This window comes from Eucyclogobius newberryi, unplaced genomic scaffold, assembly GCF_026437365.1.
Source record: "Eucyclogobius newberryi isolate DKJ021-1_F unplaced genomic scaffold, fEucNew1.0.hap1 SCAF_11, whole genome shotgun sequence".
Classification (NCBI taxonomy): domain Eukaryota; kingdom Metazoa; phylum Chordata; class Actinopteri; order Gobiiformes; family Gobiidae; genus Eucyclogobius; species Eucyclogobius newberryi.
This window is the reverse complement of record NW_027315735.1, coordinates 32,331,585-32,345,087: the sequence shown is the minus strand read 5'-3', so window position 1 is coordinate 32,345,087 and position 13,503 is coordinate 32,331,585. Positions and strand designations below refer to the sequence as shown.

Genomic DNA, 13,503 nt, shown 5'->3' with positions numbered 1-13,503 from the left:
CGACCAAACTGCATCTCCAGATCGACTCTCGACAATGTGAAGAAAAGCTCAATGTGTTTGAATAAATGCAGTGGTGGTTTAGTCCAGAGGGCGCTGATCTCCAGTGCTAAATGTGTCAAGTCCATTCAAACTTCTGCTTCGTCACTCGGGTAATTCCCCGTAAGGAATGAACGGAGCAGGAAGTGGAGCTCCGCATTTTTAAGGCAACAGGAACGAGCCGCTGGGTTTCCTGAAAAGCGGCCAATCGAAATCGAAGACACATTTTGAACGGACGCAATTAGCAAAGCACAAAGACCGCTATTTCTGAACCGCCATTATTTCCTCAATGACTTCAAAATATCTCGTCTTATTTTGTGTGAAAAGTGCTAATCCTGTGGTTTGGAGCTGCACAGACGTGTTCTGTTCTGAAATACATGTGATTCTTGTGCAGCTGCTCAGTTCATAGGCCGATTTTCTGTTTGTCCATTTCCCTGGAGACGTTTAACATGTGACTTTGAACAGAATCCTATTATTATCATGTTATCATCATCAAAAATCTAATTACGACGGACATAATACTAGTCAGAAAAATGGCATTTACATATTTTTCCCAAATTGCTCCGACCTTCCTGGAACCCGGAGTCAAATAAATACAGTTTGTCAAATTGTTTTCCATCGACTCGTGTTCTAAATCCTGTTTGTTGTTGGTCAGAACGAGGATGAGGACGGAGCGTGGAACAGGAACAGGCCGGCGCTGGTGTCCATCCCAAACCCTCTGTACGTCGGCTCCAGTGCCCTGAGTCGACCCGGCCCGGTCAGTGCACAAAACAAGACATGAAACTACAACCTCACTGGTGTATTTACATTGATGTTCACTGTGTCATTGCACACACTGAATCTTCATCTTTATATGTGACCGCTTCATATGATATCATTATTATTGGTACATTTGACAGTGAAGCACGACCGTCACACGCTCACAAACGGTCCAGTTCCCTTCACTGCCACGATCTGTCACTCATATTTGATTTTGAACTGGCTGCTGAAACACAAAAATTCATTCTGTCGTTTGGGAACCAATTGTACGAACCAGATCATTTAAATGTAAGACATGATGTGGCCAACAGGGGGAGTTTCCTTTTGAACAGAAGTGGAAAGAACATTCTAAAGTCACAATAAAATGAACCTTTTTGGACTGGAAGAGTGATGCTGCTGTTGTTGTTTCTAAACTGTTTGTTGCAGGAGAGCACCCAGGAGCCTGAACCTCCAGCGCAGCCTCAGGAGCCTCCTCAGATTTTAGACCTGGACCAGTAGAAAACACAAAACCTCCAAAGTGATGAAGACAAGTCTAAAGAATCCACTATTCAGATGTACAGAGCTTAATAAAAATAAAAAAAAACTGTCTGATCAATGGTTGCCGTGGTTACTCACACGCACACGTTGGTTGATTTCTTTGTCTGTGAGAGTGTTATCAATGCACCGTAAAGCGCTTGTGTCGTGAAAGGTTTATTCAAATCTCAGGGAATTAGTTTTTGTTGTGAATCCTTAAAACATCTGGAGCGTCAGAAAAAGCATTTACTCTGGAACTGAATCTCTTTTTAACAACACATTTTCACCCTCGTGGTGTTTACTAAAAGCTCATAATTGGTCATGTAGGTGGTGTGTCGTGGTGTTCTGTCAGTGCAGCGACTCAGATAAGGTAGAAAAAACAGCAGTGTTCATTCATTGTCTTTTAATTTTTTTAATGTTGGCAATTAACAGCTTTATTCTAATCAAGTGAGTGAAACTATAGCAACAATGGAAACCAAATCATGAAAAGCTCCACACCTTGATTTGGTGACATAAAATGAGAAGGTTTTGAAACTAGAAAAAAATCAAACGTATTATCCAAGTTCTTTAAAGAGGACATTGTTTATCTCTAAATACCACACAAACACATCAATTATCACATATATAAATCATTGTTTGACATTTTCTTAACCATAACCACCATATTTACTGAAACAGAACAAACAAAAACATAAATTATTGCTGACTTATCCCATGAACTGATTTTCACAGCTCTGAGATAAAAGCTGTCGTTCTGTTTGTTGTAATCTCAGAGAAATGATGAGCCACAGACGACAGCTCCACCAGAGATTAGAGGAAGGCCAAAAGGGCCGCATTTTGAAACTTAAAGGGGTCAGAGGGCCACAAACAACCTGACTATGTCGAATTTGTTGAATGACAAAGCGAATCATGCGAAATTTTGCATTTGACGGGATTTTGATGAGGCTCCACACCTTTAATTAGACTTGGAACATTAATATTAGGTTGGTATCACATCAATATGCCTGAATTTCCTCAATTTTACAGTAAAATGTACTACTTTTTATTTGGGCCAAAACAAATTGGTCTGAGGGCCGCATTTGGCCCCCGGGCCCTAGTTTGGACATGCCTGTTCTAGAGCCTCGAGCATCACTTTTATTTGATCACGAATCATCTTTGTATCCACTAGAATGTTTTTAAGAGGAAACTGAAGCCGACGGCAGCTTCTGTCACTGTCACTCTGTCGCCACCCACAAACTGAAAGAGCCCGACCAATAGGAGAAGTGGGCGGGATCATGATTAGGTTTTTATCGTCTCATCGTCGGCTCCACCAGAGACACAGAGGAACCAGGAGCAACCAGACCAAAGCCAACAAACAGAGGCTCTGAGGAGCTGAAGATGAAGGAGCGGAGGAGGTACAGACTGTAATCATCTAGAACCATATAGAAGGACAGAGCTCCAGCAGCAGAGTCCAGGAACACACCTACTCTATCTGACCTGTAGTAACAAGAGTATGTTCTCCTTTTACAATGATAAACAGACCATAATCCTCCTTCTGCATCTCTCCTCAGACTCCAGGACTGATCATTATCTCCAAACCTACAGTCCTCAGCGTCTCCTCTCCGTCTGATTCCTCTGTAACTCACTGCTACTTCTACAAACCCTCTCGTCTCCACCTCCCAGTAACAGCGTCCAGTCAGAGCGGTGGAGCTCAGGACCTGGGGACAGGAACTGAACCTGTCCTGGTGAGACGGAGACAGCTGGAGCTGCTCCACATTGGTCACTGTCCTTTTGTCCACAGACAGCTCCAGTTTGTCGTTGGCCGTGTTTGGATCCAGAGTGACGTGACAGAAATCTGCAAACACAAATACACTGTTCACATCACTTTATTATTATTACAACACTTATAAGAATAGAATGGAATACAGATTATACAACAATAAAGTAAAAGAAAAGTTAATTTATTGTACATTTGAGGTGGTTTAAGTAGTTGAGAAATGTCCCGACCAGAGAGCAGAACAGAACCTGATCCCCAAATACAGACAGAGGCTGAAGCTCTCCAAATCTGTAGTGAGGACCTCTAAAAGGTGGACCAACGAGGCAGTGGAGGAGCTGCGTGTGTGTTCGGACGTTACAGACTGGGAGGTTTTCAGACACCACCCTCATCGGGCTCATCTCGGACAGGGATGAGTCTGTCTACAGGAGGGAGGTGGACCTGGTGTCCTGGTGCAGCGGTAACAACCTGGAGTTCAATGCCCAGAAGACAGTGGAGATGATCGTGGACTTCAGGAAAGTCAAAGTCCCCCATCTCCACTGTGGACTCCCTCCGCTTTCTCGGCACCACCATCACCCGGGACCTCAAGTGGGAGCTCACCATCAGCTGACAATGGAGATGATCCTCACCTCCTCCATCACCGTGTGGTACGCTGGAGCCACAGCCAAGAACAAACAGAGACTACAGCGCATTGTGTGCTCTGCTGAGAAGGTGATCGGCTGCAGACTTCCATCTCTGCAGGACCTGTACGTCTCCAGGGCTCTGGGACGAACAGGTCGGATCACAGCCGACCCTTCTCACCCTGGACATGAACTTTTTGAGCCACTCCCCTCAGACAGGAGGCCACTCCCCTCAGGCAGGAGGCTACGGTCCATCCGGACCAGAACCTCTCGCCACAAGATCAGTTTCTTTCCCTCGGCCGTTGAACTCATGAACATTTGTTAAACACTGTCACTTTAACGACATTTTAATCAATCACTCACTGTTCACTTTCTGCACTACATATGTATATCTGTACAACTGTAAATTTGTGTACATATTAAGCCTATTCTATTTTTGGTCGTGCAGCAGTGGCTCTGTTTGCGTCGGCAGAGAACTCGTCTTCTGTTTTTCTCCCTGCACGATCAGCGTGCGCCAACTGGGAGTGGATGCGCTCTCCCACGAGTGGCCCCAGGTACCGCTCTATATTTTTCCTCCACTAGCGTTGATTCCCCCCACCATTCACAGGGTGAGGGAACACCGCCTGTTGCTGATACTGATCGCCCCACACTGGCCATCCATGCTGTGGCTGGCAGAGGTGAAACAGTTGATGCAGGGGTGCCCTTGGGCCCTTCCCCTGCGCAGGGACCTCCTGACACAAGCGAAAGGGCAAATATTTCATCCTCACCCCGAGTGGCTCGCGCCGAAGGCTTGGCCCCTGCGTGGCTGAACCTGACCGGGGCTGGCCTGCCTCAGAATGTTGTGATTACTATTCAGAGCGCCAGGTCTGCATCCACAAGGTCCATCTATGACCGCGAGTGGAAGGTTTTTGAGGAGTGGTGCCTTAAAGTGGGAGTGTTCCCTTTTGATTGTCCGCTGAATGTCATTCTGTCATTCTTGCAGGACCTTCCTACATTGGTAGGAAGAAGGCGTTCTCTATTATCAAGGTTTATCTGGCTGCGCTTTCCGCATGCCATGTTGGCTTTGAGGGTAAGACTGTGGGCCAGCATCCGTTGGTTTGTTGATTCTTGAAGGGTGCCAGGAGATTGTAGCCTGTGTTCAAACCCATGTCACCATCCCGGGATCTGGCGGTTGTGCTATAAGCTCTCATTGCCCATCGCTTTGAACCAGTGGAGGACATTGACCTGAAGTTGTTGTCACTTGACTGCTTGTGACCATGATATTCACGCTCTATCAGTGCATCCCGCTTGTATGCGGTTCAGTCCTTATAGCTTCAGGGTGACCTTACGGCCTAATCCAGCCTTTGTCAAGGTGGTTGGTGCATGTACCCAGGTGGATGTGGATGCTTTACAGCCCCCACCCCACACTTCTGCTGAGCAGCAGCGATTGAACAAGTTATGTCCGGTCTGAGCACCTATGTTGAAAGGACTAGGTCATTTCGACAGGTGGAACAGCTGTTTGTGTCCTGGGCTAAACCCCACAAGGGAAAACCTGTTTCTAAACAGAGGCTTTCCCATTGGATTGTGGAGGTCATCTCGTTGGCTTACTACACTGCAGGCCCTCAGGTCCCGGCTGATCTTAAGGTCCACTCTGGCCACGTCTTGGGCCTATTTCAAGGGTGTGCCTATTCAGGACATCTGTGCTGCTGCTAGTTGGTCTTCACCCTTGACATTTTCAAGTTTTTATAGATTGGGCATCACATCTCAGGGTTTGTCCCACGCTGTCCTTAGCGTGGATTCACCTGAAGACTTGCCCTGATCTCAGGCTCCATCAGGGGCCTTGGTTGCCGGGTCATTGCGATAAGTTTGTCTGGCAATACAGGAGTCTCCATATCCCATAGTGAGACATCAAAATGAAAGCTATGAAAGATAACTGTAGGTTACTTTCGTAACCCAGGTTCTCTGAGTAGCATGAGTGAGATGTCTTATCAGACAGCCCTTCTTTCTGATGGGGGAAGCGAGAAGAGGTTTGCTTATTGAATTACAAGCAGTATCGCGTGCGTCGCATTTATAGGGGGTGTCGATGTCACGACGCTGCCAATACCAGCCACTCAGGGCTGGCGTATTGCTATTGTGCTTCTGTGAATACGCGAGGGGGTGTATCGCATAGTGAGTCATTTAATTCATGCTACAGAGAGAACCGGGGTTACGAAAGTAACCTTAAGTTTTTACTTTAACGCATACAACACATAATAAATGTGCTTTACAGGTGCATATTCATATCAAATAATAAGTCCCTTCCACCGTGAACAGCACTCGGCTTTCAGACGCACTCCACTTGCTCAAACGGAGCCTGATCATTAAAGACTGTTCTCAATGTGGCGGCTCCTTCACGTGAACGAGCAAAACAGAGTCAGGACAAAGAGAAGGGAGAAGAGAGCGCTTTGGAAAAGACCTAAACACAGCTGAGATTCATTGATGAAATCACTTCCTGTTTCTTATAACACACTCATGACATCACTTCCTGTTTACTCACACTTCCTGGGGCCTGGGACCATGCAGCGCTCTCCAGCAGGATCCAGCCTGAAACACACACAGCTCTGTCACTGAGGGTCACTCTCACACATGGACAGTAGAGTTTTCTAAAGCAGAGCAACACAAACACAACTATACGACTGACATGAGAGAAATGAGGTCACACAACAACAGGAATGAAAGACACAAGACTGTGACAAACCTGCTACAAAACCACAGCAGCTTTTGTTTGTTCATCAGAGTTATGGCTGAGGGAATAAATGAGTTTTTAAATCGATGGTTTTATATGTGACTGACCAGAGAAAGTGACTCAAACTCTGAGTCCAGGATGTGATGGTCATTCATGATTCTATGATCCAAACCAGTTTCACACACTGCAAGGATGAACTCTGCAGCAAACCATTATTTTAGAAGTCGACTCGTCACTCATTATTTTTATGACTCGTCCAGTCAAACGATACATTTCTATTGAGCCTTGAAGTTTTTTTCAATAGAATGTGGCTAATAACTAATTCTTCTTGATGAAGGATAGTTACATATGTTCTTATTTGTATTGAATGATAGCGCTGTGTTTGTGATAGAACATGTTTCCAGATATTTCACTGATGTTGCTGTTGATGGTGACGAGGTCATGTGATCTCACTTGTTTGGAATTGTATTGTTGATTTGTTTTTTGTCCAATCACAGAACAGTGAGAGTTCAAAAGATCTGGGTTTTCAGGCAGTGGACAGTTCCTAAAGCTGGGGACACACTGCACCACTTTTGTGGTTGTGAGAGATTTAGAACGTAGTGGAGGGTTCACGCGACACGACTGGAATCTGCCTGACGACAGAGAGACTGCGCTTAGCAACCGTCTGTGTTGAGGGAGTCACACTACAAAACTCTGACTAACAAATAAAGACATGTGGTGCCTCTCCAGAGGTGGTGTTTCGAAGGTGCGTTGGGTAGACAAAAGACAACGCGCTTGACACTGCTTCGTGATTTAGAAAATGGTTTTAATCATGAATAAGCAGCAGTCAAATACAGATGTCGACAAATCTGGGTCCCCTCTTAGCCGAATTGAGGAAGAACCCCGTTCCTCCGAATCGAGGCGCTTTTATACCTTTCAAAGACAAAGAAAACTCCCTGGTGATCCTGGGCCCCACCTGGGTCCAGCTGTATGCAATTTTAAGGCTATCGTCTTACACTCAGAAGAGGTCAGAAAATTAACCTACACATTCTTCATCGCCCCGTCACTCAACCAAATTTCCTGTTTTTCGACCAGGAAGCCTCTCCTGTTTATCCTACACATTCCTATGCAGTTTTCAGATACTTTATATTCCTCCCTTTAATTAAGCAATTAATTAACTAACACGACCAGGCGAGCACGAGAGCGAAAAAACCCCACTATGTCTGTCTTACTTTTGTTTAGTCGGGAAAAATTCTCTCGCGGCACCAACCGTCAGTTGTTCTTAAACGGCTGGCAACCACCCATTTTGGTTCTCCTCGGTCATGTCTTTCTGATGACCTAAACAGCCTCACTCCTTTGAGAATGTTAACAATAAATTTAGAAATAAATTTTGCTTTCAATTATTTAGGTTATAATCCAATTGAATCCATCTTTAATTGTTACTGTGTGAGGATATTCATGTCACCCCACAACCTAAACAACAACACTGGATTATCAACAAAACATCAACACCTGAATATCACTTATTTCAACATTTCACAAATATAAACTATTTATTTAAACCTCTGAAAATTCTCCCTTAATTTTTTCACCACTCCTCTCAGCGAGGATATGTTGTCTTCAAAGGTGTTTGTTGTTGATGTCCAGCTCAAGTGTTCTCCGCTGATATTCTCCATGTCCACTCCTCTTTATTGTCCATGTCCATTGTCCCTTTTAACAGCATTTCAGCAGCGTCCTGGGAACAAAAATAACTGACCAGTATCTTGCTTCTTGCAACTTTTCATGTAAAAACATTCTCTAAACAGTTTTTATTTTTTATGTGCACAGAATATATATATATAAATGTGATAATATAATGTCTTTAACAAATTGAATAAGTCAAACAATCATGAAATGTATAAAGACAAAAACAAGAGAAAATAAATGTAAAAATGTATGTAATGTAATGTACTGTAATGTACTCCTCCCTTAAACCAAAACACTCCCCCTATGTGAGTGATAGGCTAACCATCATTCATGACCATGTGCATACATCCCCTTTAAGGAACCATCACCATGAATGATAACTCCTTTTGAGTTAAGCTAATTTACTATTAACTAATTCTAAACCCCACTTCCATTTTGGTTGTTGATATAATAGTCAATGTTCTTGCTGTTATAATAGACAACTTCATATTTGGTGTTGTCCTAGTTAATGTTGCCATTAACGTTGACTCTCACTCACCGAATCACCTTGTACTTAATCATTAATGTAATCATTAATGCAACCATTTCTAAACAGCACCCTTCTATAATTTTGTCTTCCTCTTTAATTGTCTTATTGCCCAATTTATTCTAATCTAAAGATTTCTCCCATTATTGTAGACAATAAGCCTTATCTGATCCTTCCGTATTAATTTGATCATCTCTCCCCAATTATTTCCTCTTCAGTATAGAGATTTATTTCTGTTCTAATGTCACCACTATTTTCCCCACAGTTACTTCAATTTTAGTAACCGTCTTTCTTGTTTTCCCTTTTCAGACTGATTTGTCTGCTACGTCTGTAGATAATTTCTCTAATACTACTATCGTATATTTAACCTCTACTTGCATCTGTTCTCTAATAGCTCTAAACTATGGTTCTTACCACTAGTGCAAACGCAGCGTTGACATAATATGTCAATGTGGACCCATCACCACTCATGTGGTTTCATTTGCAATCGTGAAACTCCCTTGAACGTTGTCAATGTCAGTGGAAGCTCTCTCCCAGTTCAACCTCTATTTTGCTAGATGATTTTCCCCAAAACACCATTTCTAATTTATTTCCTAAATTAATCTAGTCTTCTATGTAGTTTAATCCAATTAAATCCCATTAAATCCAATCTGATCTAAATTTATTCAGTTTAAATTTCCTTCAGTTTTTATTATTCACAAATTCTGTCTTTCACCAGAAAGATTCTGTTTGACAGGCTCCACCTCCTTATGATTGTCTACACAAAACTTCACTACACACAAACTTGGCAACAGATTATGCATCTCTTCTGTTCAAATTTTGAAAGTAGTTCAAAGTAAATATTGTCTCTGGTTGGTGTCTAATTTTCTCTTAACCTCCTCCCTTGCACCATGCGCTAAGCCATGTGCTTCGTGGATAATTAGAACCAACAGTCTAAAAATCAAATCATTAACATTTTTAAAATCAAAATCATCTTTAAATGTAATGTTTTCTTTCAAATTCACCTCATGTGTGACTTAAAGAACTTCACCTCCTTGCATTTTCACCTGTCACAAGGTTTGCAGCTTCTTCGGCTGTTCTGTTTACTTTGTGAGACTTTTAACACCTCATTTATTTGTAGCACATTTAGCTATTGCTAATCATTTATTCATTTATTTATTTTATATTTTCCAATTCTTCTTGCAGTATGGTAACTTCTTCTGAGACTTTTTCCTTTTTCCCCAATAGTTTCTGTAACACTTGATAGAGTCTTTATGACACATTTCCTTATTCCCTGAATAATTATCATGTCATCCATGTCTTTGAATGATTGTCCTTTTCAGATTCTTGTTCAATTTCAGCCAAATTTCTTCCAGAATTTTCTTCAACAATTTTAGACTCTGTTTTAGTCCCATGCGAAGTTTTTCCTCAATCATAATCTTCATGAATTGTTGTTCTTCCTCCTCCAACTTTTACTTGATTCAGTTTCCGAAGCACTTCTTGATCTTGCTCTCTTTGATCTTTGATTTCCGATATAGCTCCACTTGGTGAGCTTTGTGGTCTGTGTAAATCTTATTTGTCATGCTTCCAAGGCCAACAACTTCTGCCAGTTTATTTCTTACTGGTATCGGCAAGCCTTTCTGAATTTTAGCTCGCAGAATTGATTTCTCCATTTGATTCAACTCTGGATTGTTGCCAGTGACATTTCTCCACACTTGATGAGCTCTTGATACGTATACTCTCGGATTCTCCTCCAGTCCAAGTGGTTGGAGAATGATATTATCTGGATGAACGTTTGTTGGAAACATCTCACACATCGCTCTACAAATTGCTCCTTTACAAGCGACGAACAGCTCTGCGTCGTACACTGCTGTATTCACATATTGGTTCAGTCCTGCTTTTGTCAAGACTTCTTGCATCCCTGCCATGCCAAGAATAGTTGCTAGTAGTCTCTTCATCTCTCCCATTGCAGCTTGTGTCCCCACTAGCATCTCCTCTAGTTTAGCTATCCAGGGGTGTGCACCATCTTGGAGTATGGGCAACTTCTCCATCAAATCCGACATATCAACATTTTGCCATGGTTTGTATTCCAAACGTTGTCCTTTTATTATTATCGGACACATCTTCTGGCTTTTGCCCCTTGACAGTGCCCTGTTGCACAGTTCATAGTGCGAAGGCTCTGAGAACGCTGATGCTTTTGGTCTGTTCTCCGCCTTTCTCCAGGATGTTGAATCAGAATCATCACTCTGATCTTCAGTCTCTTCATTTGAATCTGTTCCATCTTCTGACTCTTCATCACTGTCTTCTGTTTCAGTGTCATTGTCCTCCTTTTGTACCTTGTATGTCGCCTTTAATGATTTCTTTCCTTTCTTTTCCGCTGCAGCCAAAATTCTCTTCACAGCTGGACCGTATCCATTCACTGCTCCTTCTTCTTCATCACTTTTGTCATCTTTGGTGAACAGTCTTCTGAGTTTTTGTTCAGAAGTTTTCAAACTTGACTTCTTCTTCTTCTTCTTCTTCTTCTTCTTCTTCTTCTTCTTCTTCTTGTTTTCGGTTTTCGGATACATTGTTACAGTCGTTGTGGCTTTACCAGTCTCTATGACTTGCTCATTGTCATCTTCGATTTGATATCTTCCATCTTGAGTCATCACTGGAAGCTGTGGATATTCTTTTGCAATATCCTTTAATTTCTTGTAAGGTGGAGGCATCTTCACTGTTGCCTGCATATTTGAGGATGATCTATTGATCTCTTCCATCACCTTGTCCACTTTTGGCTTATCCTTCTCTATTTCCATCTTTATTTTCTCCCATTTCTTCTTTGTTGTTCTTTACCCATTTCTCTCCTTCGTTCTCGAACAATTGCATCACTCCCAATTCAATTCTTCTCTTCTCTTTGCGTCTTCGTCCAATTCTGCCTTTCTTCTGGTTGACTCTGTATGTCGTAATCAATACCTGTAGTATTTTAATTACATCCACATTCAATGTGCCCTCGATTGGCCATGGCCGCTCAATGTGAGGCCAACGCAGATTCCACTTTTTGGAAATTTTCGGAACGTTCTTAATGAGAGGGTTGTTTTTCTGCACTAAATCCACTGGCGTAATTAGTCTCCGTGTCGTCATTATTATATTTTCTTTCTTTATTTCTTTATTTAAATTACTTCTGTAGAAACTGTAGTTTTTCTCTAAAGCTACAAAAACTATTCAATGTTCGGTAAATCTCCTCCAGGACTGTTTACCAATTTCAGATCAGGTGAAAGAATATGTTTGCCAAATGCCAATCCAAATCAAAGTTATTTTTATCTAACTAAAGAGTAAAAATAAACAAAAGCAAAATTATACCTTAATCCAATTAAATGTAAGATATGAGAAAATCAAAGTTATATTTTATTCAATTGAAGTAAAATATAAGCAAAAATCTCAGGATACGCAGTGGACCAACTCAAATTTAAAATTCTTAATTGTAGAAATATGTCTTATCGTATGGAAAACACCAACAATCAGTTATTGCCAAGTTTTTGCATTTCAGAAGTATGTGATTATAAATGTGTAATTACACAGTGTTTTTTAATGCAAGAGTTTGTGAATAGAAACAAACTGGCCTTTTTCCAAGGTCTTCTCCAGTCTCCAGTTGACTGCTTTGTTTCGCCAAGTCCTGTCTCACTCCAATCTCGTATGTTGCCCCAATAACAGAAAAAGAAAAACAGTGATTAATGTTCACGTTAATCCTTTGCCAATTCCAGTTATTTCCAACAATTATCATAACATAATTTTCATCACATAATTTTCTTTGCTTATCGCATCCTTCACTTATCGTTTATTTATTAATTAATTCACCTTTTCTCTATATATCTATTTTCTAGTTAATTATTGTCCTATTATTTTCAATTTCGCCAAAGGAACTCCTCCCTTTTATTATTAGTTCTATAATAACAACTGAGTACCGCCTGTAATAAACAAAACGGTCGGGATTACCCCAATCCGATTTCTCTAACAGATCTGCTTCTTCGCTCTCTCTTTTCCTGCTACTTTCTCGCACCCTGCTCTGCCTCACACACACGTAGGAGGAGCCAATAGCTCCGCCCCCAATAGCGTTAACCTGCTCAGTCTCTCTTCCTGTCCTCTGTCTGGGCACTTCCGCCGTGCCTTCACTCTTTCTCTGTCTTTCTTCACACACAGTAGGAGGAGCTAAACTCCGCCCCCAACTTCTAAAACTTTCTCAAACGCAACCAAGTCGTCCCCATGGGAACATCTCTTAACGGACTCCACAAAACAAGAAAAAGACTTCGGCACTGACTCAAAAATGACCAACAAAAACGACTCAACACTCCGGATCAACACACACAAAGACAAACAAAATCTGCTAGCCATACACACTTAAAAACTATCCTAGGAACAAATAACGCATTTTTCCTCTCAACTGTTAAACTTCAACGTTTCCTCAAACTTGAAAAAACTATATCAGTTTTCTGTCATACCGCACTCTGAAAACACCTTTTTAACGGACTTTGCAAACAACAACAAATACCCAAAAACAAACAAAACCCCATGTATCTTTGAGTACCTGCCTCAACGATAACCAACAAAAACCGAAACACGCAAACTCCACATAAAGACAGACAAACAAACGACAAAACTCGAGTACTCAGAAACCTATTCGCAAATCCCCTCTAAAGGGATGAAAATGCATGCTTAAATCTCAACTTTAAACTCAAACAGTAACGTTACGACTCAACCCAAAGACCCATTCCAATAGGTCAACTTCTCATTAACTTCTTTTTCTCATCTCAGCAAATAGCAAAGCATATTTTCTCCTCTCTCTCTCTCTCTCTCTCTCCTCTCCTGCTCACGCACACACACTCTGAGCAGCACTGTGGAGGACCAAGGAGAAACAAGGGTGGGGCTGCACTGCGCAGCAGAGGGTTATTTTCACAGCTTATGTGAAAAAGCT

The 13,503-nt window shown here is 41.9% G+C and overlaps 1 protein-coding gene across 17 annotated transcripts in view; it reads right to left on the bottom strand.

The window, feature by feature from the left end:
- Nucleotides 1-13,503, bottom strand: part of LOC140354724 (NACHT, LRR and PYD domains-containing protein 3-like) — a 334,575-nt gene that overhangs the window by 45,647 nt on the left and 275,425 nt on the right. For 13 of the 17 annotated variants that reach the window (XM_072439924.1, XM_072439932.1, XM_072439926.1 and 10 more), the window contains 2 exons: nt 6,197-6,243; nt 1,695-3,142 (listed from right to left, as the gene is read on the bottom strand). The exons of 3 other annotated variants lie outside the window; for them this stretch is intronic. In XM_072439924.1, the coding sequence (XP_072296025.1) occupies nt 2,595-3,142; nt 6,197-6,243 (595 nt within the window). In that variant the 3' untranslated portion in view covers nt 1,695-2,594. Of the gene's footprint in view, nt 1-1,694; nt 3,143-5,924; nt 6,049-6,196; nt 6,244-13,503 lie in introns of those variants that run through there. One more of the 17 variants, XM_072439934.1, reaches the window with a different exon arrangement.